Source organism: Thalia democratica, chromosome 1 (assembly GCF_965202585.1).
Source record: "Thalia democratica chromosome 1, ktThaDemo2.hap1.1, whole genome shotgun sequence".
Lineage (NCBI taxonomy): Eukaryota > Metazoa > Chordata > Thaliacea > Salpida > Salpidae > Thalia > Thalia democratica.
The window spans coordinates 51,022,298-51,037,609 of NC_139165.1; the positions used below are offsets into that span (position 1 = coordinate 51,022,298).

A 15,312-nucleotide genomic window follows, 5' to 3' on the forward strand; every position below is an offset into this window, starting at 1 on the left:
ATTTATTGATAAAATTTACTACTTCTCTGTTATTTGTTTTTTTTTTTTCAGTAAAAAATCTTTAAAGCAGACATTTAGCCAATGTTTACACAAAATAACATTTTTTATTTGCTATGTATTTAACTGGTTGTATAAAACTTAATGCCACTTTTTATGTAATTAATAAATATTTTCTTAATAACTCTTTGTATCTTTATTTTAGAAAACAAATATTTTTTGAAAAATTTTCAAATGCTTTCAAACACTTACATGAATAAATAAAAAAGTTATAAAAACTAAAAATATTTGTTATCTTTAAATTTTGTACTAACCATGTTTTTGTTTTGATAAATAATCGTATTAGAATGAACAGTCTATTTATATCTGTTTTGTAGTATTCAAAGAAAACATCGGCAAAAGTCAGTCAGACTCTAAGGCTGAATTAACATATGCCATAAGACAGGCTTAACCATACCAATCCAATTATGAAACCACAAGCCTTCGATAAACTGAAACACGAGTTTCGTTTTCATTAGAACTTTTCAGTCTGACTACAGTTCAATGTATGTATGATACATCAACTACTAGCTGTAAAAATAATAATATAGTGGATTTGTTTATTCTTAATGCTCATCTTGTGTCTCTTAAGGTAACTATTTTTTATATGTTTGGTAAAGTTTTTTCAATATAAGGTTTTGTTTCTATAAGAAATATATTATTACCCTTTTTAAATAGCTTGATCCGGATCCTACCAGGTTATTGATCTGGTAGATCACTCATTTAAGTACTACGCTACATGAGTTTTACATTAAGCGTGCATTTTAGACTAAATATTATAACGTTCTGAGCCAATTGTTTCAGGGGCGTATTTTGACTGATTTCTTTTGCGACCTCTGAAAAAAACTGAAATATCCATAATACTAAAGCGATTAAATATGGTTTTATTCTAAAATAGCCTTCTAAAAGTATACAGCTGTTAATTTTTTACTTTCAAATAGTTCTCAGTTTTTTTATTATGACGTAGTTTTATAAGTTTTCTTGTAGAAAAAAGCAAGGTAATAACGTAGTTTTAAAGTTTTGTTTCTAGAAAAAGTGTAAAAACTAAATAAAAAATTTCAAATTACAAGAGTTGCACATTCTGAAAAGCAAACTTTCTATTTAAAAATATCCATTTAAAGTGTTTTATAACCCTATTTTTAAATGATTTTACAGCTCAAAGGGTTACTTTTTCAAGCTAAGCAAGCTTACTAATTATAAATTTTTATATAGATTATACTTTTTTTGCTTGAGTAAGTAATTTACTTACATATCATTGAATATGTTTTTCTATCACAGTAACTTTTTGCGAATCTATCAACTTAATTGGTTACGCACTTTTGTTTAGTTACACATTTACAATTCTTAAAAGATAAAGTAAAAAGTTTAATTTAAAACAAATGAGGTACAATTTTTAATTTGTCACAAAACTTATCCTATTAAATTGAATTTAATTTAAGAAACTTCTTGGTCATTCTCTAATACCATTCGAGAGAAGTCTAATCTTATGTAAGCAAGAAAAAAACTAGAAAAAAAACTTTGCAAACACGAAAAAAAAATCATCATTGTCCTTTAAAAGTGAATAGCCATTACAGCACTAAACTACGTATAATATTGTAAGTATATTAGCTACCTACTGTTTTGAACGTTATTTCCTTTAATTACACAATTTTTGCTGTGGACACAATGTCCGTAGAGGTCACTGCATTAGGACAAACAAATTACTATTTTGAATAGTTTTTAGTTTTTTATGTATAAATGCTTTTGTTACACTTTCTAGCTTCATAATGAAAGGAAAAAAAAATCTATTGTCAAAATTAACAGTACTTGGGTTTATTTTTAAATCTTTTACTTTAAAATAAAGAACTGGACTACTTACGAAAATTTTGCATTGTGTTTTATTGGTATATTCAAATTGTTTAAAGTTTAAACTTTTCTATCTACCTGAAAAAGTTTTAGTCAGTTATGTTGTAGAAACTACTGTAATTTTTTAATATGCTATATTCTAAGCTCTATACTCGATTTATTGAACAAAAAAGAAGTGCTACCCCACTGATAAAAAATTAGACACATCTGTACTAGAATTAAAAATAAGAGTTGTCTTTCATACATAATAATTATGTTAATATAAAAGCCTTAAAACCTGTGCGTTTTTAAATCAAACTTGCCAATACAAAAAATTGATCAAGTATTAAGAACATTATATAATTCGCTAGAGCATAGGTCCGAAAATTCCAATTTGCAAGTTGTTGCCCGCGATGTACTTTAGTTAAAAACATACTTATAAAATAATTAAAATAAAGCTTTCGTTAAAAACTTGTAATTAGACTTTTTATTAAATACAATTAATTACTAGCCGTTTGTAACTATATTTTTAATCATACTAGTAGTGGTTTTAATTAGAATTTTTTTGTAGATTACTACAAAATTTTCAATAAGTGAGGGCACCTTTTATTTTCTATGTAGTGCAGCCCACAAACCATTTTCTAGAAAATAATGGTTTGCTAATTATTAAAGGCTACTAAGACTGACCCCTGCGCTAGAGGATAGATATACAGTAGCTTAACAAATTATGTCAACCATGGTTTAAAACATGTATAACTTAGCAAGCCATTTTGTATTCAAAAACAAAACTAACAAAGCTTTTTTAAACATAAATAAATTTTGTAGTAAAAAAATAACCATTTATAAAAATGGAAAAAAACAACTTGAAATTTACAGAGATTTTTAAAATTATGTTACAACTGTAACAAATTGAAAATAAATGTTTTTAAGTTTTGGATTTATCAGATATATTTTTTATTATTTCAATGTTACCCATGGATTAAATGATTGTGTTTATGGTTGCTTTGCTCACCCAATAAAGCTGAAATTAAAAAAACATTAAAATATTTAATTTATTACCTATAGTACAATTATGCTCAGCTAACGCATGTATAAGTGCTAATATATTTTATTTTTTTTAAAGATAAGTTTACAAAGTGAAATGTATGGTTTTGTATAATTAATATAAGATTTTCCACAAAATATAACCAAGCTTAGTTCAAAATTTTATTAGAAAAATTCAGCAATGAGTTATCAATCATTTAATTTCCAACAGCATTGTTCTTATATGACTAGGCAAACAACAATCACAGCTCACAATTACTTATCTTGTGGGGTTGCCACACAAACCATGTGGTCTGATAGTGTAGGGGTCTTAATGACGGCTTTGAAAACACTCTAAGTATAACATAGCAAGATCAAACCCACAGCCAACATATACACAAAAGGGCTCAGGATAAGTCAAGTAGTTTAAATTTGATAAAAAATTCTGACTAATTCATGCTAGTTTTGATTTTTTGCAGGTTTTCCACACACTCAGGATAACTTCAGGTATTTTGAAATTTTTAAATATATTAGGACATTTTATTATTTTTAAAATTCAGGCTGACTCAAGATGATTTTGTTATTTGTAAAAAACTCAACATAGTTTTAAGATTTTTTAAATCACAGGACAGTTTTTTAAAATTTTGAATGTGATTTATTTTATTCTTTTGTTCTATTATAACCAATTTTGTTGAACAACTTTACTTTTAAAAGTTAAAGAAAAATTTTTTTGAGGATTTAGTTTGAACATCTGAATATGAGTCAGGATAGTTACTTATGCCAGTTTTTGTCACTCAAGACTTTTTTTGACATTAATTGTTGTGGCAATCCTGTTTTTTAAATCTCAGACTACTTTTTATGTCTTTAAAACTTCTTTTTCTTTTAATTATGAATTATTTAACGGTAAAGGGGGAAATAAACTTTTTCACAATTTAGTCTTTTTTATTGAGTTTTAAGTAAGCTACATGTTGCTTTTTGCAGATTTTTAAAACTCAAAATAAATTTTGAGATAAAGCTGGTCAAATCTGAAGACTATAGTAGGTTTCTTATGGGAGGCAAAAACTAAAACGGCAAATAACTCAAAATCACTTAAGGCCATAGGGGGGGGTCCAACCTTTTTTTTTTTTACAATAATTAACTTTGGCATTTATATGAAAGCTTAAAGTACAAACTACAAGCCAAATTTTATAGAATTAAAAATTATCATTTAAATTTTGAGATATTTAATTTTTTGTAAAATTTTTTGATATAAACGTATGGACGGCAAATTTTTCAGGATCAATTTTCTCGGAAATTTTGAAATTCACTGTAAATCTATCTCCTCCTTCATTTTTCAAGCAATCTTCTTCAAATTTTCAGGAAACGTTCCTTATAATAAAAGGAAAAAACTTTACTTTAGAATTTTAGTAATTTAAAAAAATAAAAATTTTATCACAAAAATAAAAAAAAAATGTTTTTTTTTTCAAAAAAAATATATTTTAACAAATTTTTTTTTTTAATTCCAAAGTAACATTTTTTTGTTATTGTATAAAAATTAGACTGTAAAAGTTTGAAAAAGATTGCTTGAAAAATGTAGGAGGAGATATATTTTAAATGAAATAGTCTTTTTTTGCTGTTTTAGTTTTCCCATCCCATAGGGAACCTATTATGCGGCCTGACTTTGACTGGTTATATCTCAAAAAATTATTTGAATTTTTTTAAATGATAAAAAGCATCTTGAAGCTTAGAAAAAACTATAAAATAAGATCAACTTGTAAAAAACATGGTTTACCCCCCTATGGCCTTAAATCTTTCTCCTCATACGTATTTTAAGATAACTACTTTGAACTTTTAGGAAATCTTTCTTGTTATATAGAAAATTCATTTGGAACAAATTAAAAAAAAACTTAAAATAAAAATTTTAGTTCAAATTTTTTTTTTGTCACAGTTTTGTTTTTTAATTTTTTAAAGTCTTTTAATACATAATTTTCTAAATATTGCAAGAAACATTTCCTAAAAGTTTGAGGTATTTATCTCAAAAACCATAGGAGAAAATAGGGTTTTAATGAAATAACCTTTTTTGGGGTTTTAGTTTGCACCTCCCGTAAGGAAACTATTGTTGCCTTCCACTTTGACTTGCTTTACCTCAAATTATTTTTAATTTTTTGAAAACTGTAAAAAGCATCTTATAGCTTAGTTAAAACTCATTAAAATCGATCAATTTGTGAAAAAAATATTTACTCCCTATGCCCTCAAGTCCTTTCTAATTACTTTGGTATTTTTAGATATTGATATAATATTAAATCAAATCACCAACTTTAATATTAAGCTTAAATCTCACTGCAATAACATCCTGGTAAATAAAACATTAATTAAAGCAAATAAAAACATCTTACAATCAAGTGCTTCCAAGAGTTATATTTCTGTCAAAATCTTTATTAAAAGTGCAGTTGAAGGACCCGATACCAGACCAAGACAAAAGTTGTATAGTGTACAAGTTTAATTGAGCTTGCGAAAAGAGCTATATTGGTCAGACCTCAAGGCACTTAAAAACCAGGATAAAAGAACATCTACCTGCTTGTGTTTTGAAATTCACTGAACAAGAACCTGAAATTAAGACAACAGCAACAAAAAACGCAGCAAAAAGATCTTCAGTTGCAGAACATCTAATTAACAATGGAGATTGTGCTAGGAAATATGACATATCCAGATTTAGAATAATTTATCATTGCAATAGTGTGTTTGATCTCGTGAAGTTGGAGGCTATCTCTATATTTTTGGAAAACATTAATTGTTAAATTTCATTATCACTTGAAAATTTACATTGAAATGTATGAGTGATTAGTGTCAAAAATGAGATGAAATTCAAAATAGAAATATTATGCTTAAAACAAGGCGGCCATTTAAACTGTAAAAGCCTGGATTTAAAAACAATTACTCTAGAATTTCAAGAAAAAAAGTAAAATACTCCTAAAATTTAGATCAAATAAGAAATACTAGTTGGTAAAAAAAAAGCAAAAGTTGTTTTTTCATAAAAAATTTAAATACACAAATACATATAAAGTAGAAATATGGTTTCTTTTAAATAATTTTATCCTATTAAAAGACTTTTTGCTTAAAATTTGATTTAAAAGAAAAGAGAAGCATAGCTCTTAAAATATAGGAAAAATTCTAAATAAACTGTGATCACCCTGTAAATAGCATGTAGAAATCTGCTTTAATATTTAATATATCTAAAAATTTCCATGCTTCCAGTATGTTTTTTTTTTTCTGGTTTGAAAATTTAGTCACATTGTGTTTCCATGGTTGATTGTTTATTGGTTATAAGTTCAGGCAATAAAGTATAAACTGAAATAGTTGGAACCTAATATTTTCTTTAATTTTAACTGTAAAAAAGGTTATCACACAATCAGGTTAATCAAGATTATTTAGGCTAGTTAAAAAATGATAAAAAAATTATGCAAACTTAACTTAAAAAATACTCAGGCTTATTTATTGTTTTTTTTTTCAAAAATTAGCCCAATTTAGATATATACAAAAAACTCAAGTTAGTTTTTTGATTTAATTTATTTTATTTTTTACTTATAACTCTTTTGTAACATTTATAGTATTTTTTTTGTATTATTTAAGCTTGATGGACATAGGAATTTAAGGGATTTTTTTACAAAAAATAAGGAAGTTAAACATTTATAAAGTTAACTAAGATTTTAGTGGTGCTTTTATTTGAATAATGACTAAATAAGAACACAAACTTCATTTAATATAAAACAAGTAATTAAATTAGTTAAAAAAACTAATAAAATAATCTATCAAACATAAAACGGTTACTATAGTTAAAATGTCTGTTATATCAAAGTAGATTGCAGCACATCATTACTTCCATATTTAAGGATTGCGGCACATTAGCATATTTAGATTTAAAAAAGCAGGCAAACAAAGACTGTATTTATTTAATAAAATTTTGAATACTTCAGCTTTTTTTTTGTTCTATTTCACTGAGTTTTGGGTCATTATGTTTTTTTAATATTTTATAATTATTAGCTCATGTTCTATTTTTTACTTTGTTAAGAGCATTGTTGGGGCGCTTTTTTCAAAATTTGATCTTATTTTATTAAGTTTTAACTAAGCTAAAAGATGCTTTTTACAGATTGTAAAAATTCATAATAATTTTTGAGATATAGCAGGTCAAAGTTGGAAGCAGCAATAGGTTCCTTATGGGATATACAAACTAAAACTGCAAAAAAACTTCTCTAAAAATATATCTTCTCCTATGTTTTTTGAGGTAGTTATCTCAAAAAATGTAGGAGAGAGATTTTTAGTGATTTCTAGATATTTGCTGATTTAGTTTGCGCCTCCCATAAGGAGCTTGTTGTAGTCTCCCACTTTGACAGGCTATATCTCAAAAAACGATATTATTTTAAAATTCTGTAAAAAACAGCTTGAAACTTAGTTAAAGCCTTATAAAACAAGACTAAATTGTGAAAAATGTGATAACCCCTCTATGCCCTTAATTATACAGTATTGGGTTTTTAGAATGTAAGACATGGTTTCCACACTCTAAGGGTACCCAGGGAACAAATTTTGAAAATCTAGTAAATCTTAAGATGACTTAGAACAGTTTTGCTCCATTATAAAAATCTTAGGATAGTTTTTAGATTTAAAAGAAATCTTAAAACAAATTTTTTTTTATATTAAATGAGATTTAGTTAACTCATTTTCGATATTTTGTTATTTTATAAAACCAATTTTGTTCAAGAACGTGATTTTTATTGATTTTGAAATATTTAAAGATTTGAGCCTTGTTGCTAGTTCTTCAATATTTTTTAAAACAACATTGTAGTTTATTATTATTATGATTATTATTATTATTATTATTATTTATTATCATCAAAAATTATTATTTATCATTGTTTAAGTTTATTTATGCAAGTGAGTACTTTATGTAATAAGATTAAAAAAGTCAATAACAATGTCAAAAAAATAATTCAAACTATTTTCTATTACATATGAAGTTAATAAACATGGTTTCATAAAACTATACACAAATTTTGTTTTTTAATCTCAATTTGTTTAAACTTTTGATGTTAGATATTCAAAAACAGTATTTCTCATAAGTTTAGTGAAAATATAATACAACCATCCTTTTAATTTTTCAAGAAGGAAAATGAACATGAGGTATAAGTAGTTTGCCCCAAAGGCAATTTTTTTAAGAACTCAAAAAAATCAGGATGACTCAGGGCAGTTTAAGGTCACTCAAAGCAGTTTTTTGACGTGAAGAGTGGCAACCCTGGTAAAAACTTCTGGGATTGAAATTAATTTTAGTTAAATATATCAAGTATTTTTTAGCCATTTCTTAATTTAAATAAAAATATATGTACGGTTTTTTTTTGTGTTTTAAAAATGAAGTACCTGATATATATGAAGAAAGCAGTGGTTTTCAACATCTTAAGAATTTTGTAAATAGTAGATAGTTTAATTAATAATAATTTTATTATTATTTTGAGCAACTAATGGTTTAGTTTATAACTGATAAGAAATAAAATCATTATTGTTTTCATAGTAGACAATAGCAGTATTAGCTCTTTGAAATTCAAGTCTTCTTACAACCAAAATTTGCTTGAATTTGTTTTATTTGACTGCGTTATCACATACTTTTGATGGTCATGCTTACTCAGGCTAGTTAAAAGCTTTTGATGCTTTTTGACTCTGGCTTAATTGTTTTTTTTTTCTTTTATCTCAGGCATTTTTCAATCTTTATTTTTTTGTTCTCAAAAGTTAAGGTATTTCAAAATCATTTTGTTTTTATTTTGATACTTTTGAGTATTTAGGATTATCTGATATATTTTTTCTCAGTTTTTGGCCTGTATGTATATTTAAAATTTTCTTACAAAATTTTACTAGGTTAAATTAACATAACTAACATTAGTTTTTCTTAATTCAGGCTTATTTTTTTGCTAAAAATAGCGACATCTCAGCATTAATTAGATGTCAGGGTTGCCACATACTCAGGACACTTAAGATAACTCAGAATACTCTGAAGTTTTTGAAAATCTTAGGACAGCTCAGAAAAGTTCAGGATATTTGATTTATTTTGAACTCAGGCTGACTCAGAATACCTTTTTATTTAAATCATAATTTTTAAAAAATCTCAGGATATATAAATTGAAATAAGATTTAATTTATTTGATTTTAATATTTTGTTACTTTAAAGCCAATTAGTTTGAAAAAACTTGATTTTTAACAATTTTGATTAAAAAAAATTTTAGTATTTGAAAAAACTCAGGATAGTTCAAGGTCGCTTAGTACAGTTTTTTGACTCAAAGAGTGGCAACCTAGAAGTTTATATTACGTGTAGAATTTTGTTTTATTTATCAATTTTGTTGTATACATTTATATGTCTATAGACATTATCAAAATAACAATCTGTACCTAAATAATTTATAATTGAAATTATAAGAATAAATTTTATAATAAATTATGCTTATGTATTTAGATTTAGAATAAATTAATAAAATGGTCAGTTGTAAAGTTAATGGGGTTGAAAATAGTTTGTTTACCAAAAGGATGTCATTTTCTGTCATATACACTTCATCATGCTTTTCACCTTGTCAATTATATTATGCTGCATTAAACAGCTTTGGATTTGTAATGGTTTATAAAACTCCACAATCTCGTGAAGCTGGTGATAATGATGATCACAAACCTCTTTTTACCTTGAAAATTTCTGAAAAGCCTGCTTTCAGTATAACTACCATTGAAAATTGTTTAGTACTGGCAGGTTATGATCAACTTAAGTTTTTTAGTTGGGATGATTTAAAAATTGGTAAGTTGTCTTCTTTATGGGCAGAAAAGGAGTGTTCAAAATATTCAAAAGCTAATTATATTAGTAAAGTTACACATAATGCTGGTGTCTTGTATTGTGGTGATAGTGATGGGCAAATTACTTCTTTTGATATAGAAACTGGTCAGAAGATTTTTGATTTTGTAGGTCATGATAATTATATACATGACTTGAGTACATTTGACAATGGATTTGTTAGCGTTTCTGAAGATGGCTGTATGAAAATTTGGGATGTCAGAGGTGGTAATATGACTTCTGAAGTTCAGCCGCATTTAAAACATGATTTATCACGTCCTAAATTAGGCAAATTTTTAAAGTGTGTAACTTCAGATGCTAAGGGTGATTGGATAATATGTGGTGGAGGTCCAAAACTTACTATGTACAGTCGTAATAATCTTGAATTGTACAACCCATTAGAAATTGAGAATAATGAGTTTGTTGCTAATGTTGTGGATTTATTCAATGAAGAAATAGTTGCTGCTGGTAATGAATCGTGTTTAAGGAGATGGCACATGAATGGGAAAAGTAAAACTAATGTTGTCTGTGAAATAAATTCCGCTGGTATTTTTTCAATAGCATCAACTGTAAGTGCTACAGGAAAAAAGGGCTTACCTGTAATTGTTTGTGGAAGTGATCAAAGGATACCTGTCTTTTTGAATTTTGGATATCAAGCAACTTCTTTAAAGTCAATCTAGTTTTTTTATTGAAGCATGAAACGCGTAGTTATGGTATTTAAGATAAAACTGTAATGAAGTAGATTGTTATTTTCAGTTACTATTTAGTTAAAGACATTTTTAATGAAAATATGAGTTAATTTAAAGTATTTTATTCTAGCTTTTGTTGTCAAATATTTTAAGAGCTCTTTGAAAATTTAGTTTTTATTTTACTTCTTTAATATTTTTAGGAAATTGAACCTTTTAATACTTAACTTCTTATTTGATGTTATGTTTTATAATTCCTGAGAGTAAATTGTAATAAATTTAAGAAATAGTAGATACAAAATTTTATATTTAAATTGTTTTTTTTTAAACCCTTAGTGTTTTGTTTACAAATTACATGTACTAAATTACAAAGTCCACATAAATTAATTAGTCTTATACTATTCTAATACATTAAAAGAAATAGTGTAAGAGGTATATGTTTACTTTTAGCAGTATATTGAAATAAGTATTTAGGACAATAGTGTACATTTTACTTCTTACACATTATATACTTAATTTTGTACTTGAAAGGTATTAAAAATGGTAAGTTTTGTATTTATGTGTTTGTTGTCTTCCCTATAAAATAATAACTATTGTACATTTAAAAGTTTGTTAATGTCAAAATAGTTTAGTTTTTGGTAAAATCAGTCTTACCATAGCACAAACAAACTATATTACTACAAGTTAATGTAATTATGAACATTGTGAGAAATCTTTTTTAAGTGTTTTTGCTTTTGTATATCCATGTGTTAGTTAAATGAAAATTGATAAATTTAAGTCTACTGTTTAGATTTATTTTAGGAATTTTAAGGTCAAGTTGTAATTAAATTTTGTTTTAGATTACTTTACACTTAATCTTAAAATAAATCATAGATCAACATCCCATGTGTTTTGAGTTTTTACAAGAGTGGTAAAGATGTACGATTTTGTTCGAATTTCATAACAATTCGACATATCTATGGATGGATCTGAAACGATGTTAAGTTAAAAATAAGCTTTTAAATATATTTTATCAAACAGTTAGCAAAATATTATATGTTTAGCATAACAAGCTGTTAATTTTAATAAAATTAAAACATTAGTTATGTCTTTGAAAAAGTACGAAATACTCAAAATTAATCAAACAGTATGTTTGTAAGGTATAAAGTGGTTTTTAACCAAGAAATTCTGAACAAGTTGTTGTTAAAGTTGTTAGTTTTGGATTAAAAGAAAATATATAGAATTCATTACAAAAAGCTTAATAATTAATAATAACTATATCATAAAAGTATTGGTCAGTTTTTCAAACAATTTGTTCTTCATTGTTTTTTTTTTTCTATATAAGTTAGTTTATGGAACTCAATTGTAGTTAAAAGTAAACTTAAAAAATATTGTGTCATAAAAATACCTTGTTAGCAAAAGTATACCTTGTTTTTTACAAATTATTATAGTTTTATAGAGTTTTAATCTAACAGACAATTTTATCGCTTAATTAAGGCCATAGGGGGGGGTCCAACATTTTTTTTTACAAAAATTAACTTAGGCTTTTATATGAAAGCTTTAAGTACAAACTACAAACCAGTTTTTATAGAATTCAAAAATATCATTTAACTTTTGAGATATTTAATTTTTTGTAAAAATTTTTTAATATAAATGTATGGACCGCAAATTTTTCGGGGTCAATTTTCTCGGAAATTTTAAAACGCACTAAAAACCTATCTTCTCCTTCATTTTTTGACCTAGAGACTTCAAATTTTCAGGAAATGTTCCTTTTAATATTTTGAAGAATCCTAATGTTGGAATTTTTGAAATTTCGAAAAATAAAAATTTTATCCACAAAAAACTAAAAAAAAGGTAGTTTTTTGACAATATTTTTTTTTTTACTCAAAATGAAAAAAATTCCTACAATAGATCTCTTTAAAGTTTAATGATACACATTCTGTAAAAATTTGAGAAAGATTACTCAAAAAATGAAGGAGGAGATAGATTTTTAGTGAAATAGTCTTTTTTCGCATTTTTAGTTTTCGCCTTCCATAAGGAACCTATTGAATGCCCTTTCTTTGATCGCTTATATCTCAAAAGTTACTTTGAGTTTTTTTAAGCGGTTAAAAGTGTCTGATAGCTCAGATTAAATTCTACAAAATAAGATCAAGTTGTAAAAAACAAAGTGGACCCCCCCCTATGGCCTTAAACTCAAAGTAACTTTTGAGTTATAAGCGATCAAAGTCTGTGAGATATTACCCTTATAAGAAGGCGCAAACCAAAAACTTGAAAAAAGACTATTTCACTATAAAATCTATATTCTCCTTAATTTTTAAACTCTTCTTAAAATTTTCACGAAGTAGATGTTCGGATCTTTAGAGCAAGTATATTGTAAATGTCCTTTGCATTGAAAGCTTCCGAGCATTTGCTTTTATTGTTGAATAGGTGAATATTTTTCTGCTGGTGTATCCAGACAACTTTTTCGACAAATCAAAGACCACAAGGGATCCGACAAAAACAGCGCAATATTTCAACATATTACAACTGCAAATACTGCCAAAACACAAATATCTATGACACTTTTAAAGTTTTAAAGTGATGTAAAATTTAACAATAATACATATAATTTATAAGTAACTTTTACTAACCTTTGCTTTGAATAGTTGTAGTATTTAATAGACTTAACTGAGTTTTTTAAATAGCAGTGTTTCTGAAACGTGCACCTCTGCACAAATTTTTATTTATTAATGAATACCACACTAGTTAATCAGATTAACTCAGGATAGTTTAACTTTTTGAAAAACTTGAAGACTTTTTTTAATGCAGACTAGTTAAGATAACTTTTTAAATCTCAGGCTAGTTTTCATGATTTTTTTTCATAAAAATCCAAAGCGGGTTATTGCTGAAAAATGGCTAGATCCATCTGGATCCGGTAGATCACTAGCTTTTTATATGTCCTTTAGATATTATTTTGGTATTAATTGGTGATTAAGCTTGATTGGTAGCATTTGTTTAATGATATTTAAAAAACTCTGGCCAAATTTAGCTACTTTTTGGTTACTCAAGCTGGATCAAGCCTCAAAAAGTGTTAATCCTGTTTATTATACTTAATTTTGATAACTAGTAAAATATTTTTAATTACAAATAAGAATTTTGTCTTAATTTAATTTATAAGTTTTATGATTTTTGATAGTTCATTACAGGTTCTTATATTATTTATAAAATTAAATAGATTAGTATACAGTCACCTCTCGCAAATCTATATGCACTTGTTTGTTAGGCACTCTTGTTTAGTTACGCATTTTAGAATTCTCAAAAATTGAAAATAAAAGTTTGAAATCTTCTTAAATATTTAAAACTTTTTGTATGTACTGATTTAATAATTTTTTTAAAGAAAGATCTTTCTCTAATTCTATGCAAGACAAGTTTAATCTTAGAAGGCCAAGGAACATAGTCAAAAAAAATACATATAAACAATTTTCATTAAAATAACTTTTCACATACATGTACAACTTGAATGAAAACTACTTTCTTAACAAAAAATGTGGAAAAATCCATAAACTGTATTTAAGCAACTACATTACAAAAAAAAGCCAATATAGTTTGTATATTATCTACCTCTTGTTTAGTTACGTTCTTTTGTTTAGTCGCGCACTTTTGTTGTTAACACAATGTGTGTAGATTTGCAAGAGTTGACTGTACTTAGAAGTAATGGTTTTTGTATAAAAAAAATTTGAACTACAGCACTGTTATGTAGTTTAAAAAAAAAAACTAAAATTTAAGCGGAAACAGTATTGTTAAGCAGCAGGAAATTTCTAAACATATTTGATTAACATATGTAGTGAAGGCTTTTATAATAGCTTTCATACTTAAGTATAAAATTTAGGTAATTTTACATATATTTAAAAAATTCACCAAAAGTTTAAAAATTTTTTGGTTTTGAGTAAAGTTTCCTATACTAGCATAGTAGAAATATAATTTTGATCATTAATTTTTTTCACAAAAATCACAGATATCAAAAAAAAAATCAATTTCATTTCTAAAGCTATGAACATAAGTTTTCAGTGCTTATTTCTTGAACAGTTGAAAAACCATTAATAGTTTGAATTTGATACCCTGAAATAATTACTTATTTTAAATGAAGAGTTTGCTGATTTTTTATGATATGAAAGTTATAAAAGGATTAGCTGTAAAATTTTGAAAAAATAAGCTTTGTAAATGTATCAGGGTTGCCATACACTCTGGGTAATAAGGGTAACTCAGAATATTTTGAAATTTTAAGTAATCTCAGTATAACTCAGGAATTTTGACATTTTTTAAACTCAGGATGACTCAGGACAGTTTTGGTTTTTTATAAAATTATGAGAAAAGTTTAAAGATTTAAAAAAAACCTCAGGAATTTTTTTTTTTCTAGATCTAAAATGTTTTAAGTTATTTGGGGGGGAGCCACCTTGATTTTTACAATTTGATCTTATTTTATAGAGTTTTATCTGAGTTATCAGACACTTTAGAAGATTCAAAGCAATTTTTGAGATATAAGCGATCAAAGTTCAGGACAGTTATAGGTTTTTAATGGAAGGCACAAACCAAAAACGCTAAAAAAGACTAATTCATTAAAAATCTATATTCTCCTTCATTTTTCATCCAATCTTCTACAAATTTTCACAAAAAAGTTCATTATTAAATCTAAAAAAGTTTGAATGTAGGAATTGTTTTAATTTTGAAAAATAAAATTTTTATTAAAATAAAAAAAGCACCTATTTTTTTGTGTTTTTATTTAAAATTTTAGTATTTTAATAGTTCTACAATCGCACTATTCAAAGTCTTTTAAACTATAAAAGTAGCATTTCTTGAAAGTTTGAGGTCTTTAGCTTAAAAAATGAAGGAGAAGATAGATTTTTAGTGATTTTTAAAATAGCTGAGAGAGTTGACCCTAAAAAAATTTCC

At 25.8% G+C, this 15,312-nt stretch overlaps 1 protein-coding gene across 1 annotated transcript; it reads left to right on the forward strand.

Moving 5' to 3' along the window:
* The first annotated feature begins 9,360 nt into the window (after positions 1–9,360).
* Positions 9,361–10,427, forward strand: LOC145831713 (THO complex subunit 6-like). The gene has a single exon (XM_082939030.1). It carries the CDS (start codon positions 9,376–9,378, stop codon positions 10,396–10,398), a length of 1,023 nt encoding a protein of 340 aa, XP_082795156.1. The 5' UTR covers positions 9,361–9,375; the 3' UTR covers positions 10,399–10,427.
* The last annotated feature ends 4,885 nt before the right edge of the window (positions 10,428–15,312 follow it).

Coding starts and splice junctions, on each gene's coding strand:
- LOC145831713 (XM_082939030.1), top strand. CDS start 9,376: ATGGTCAGTTGTAAAGTTAATGGGGTTGAAAATAGTTTGTTTACCAAA.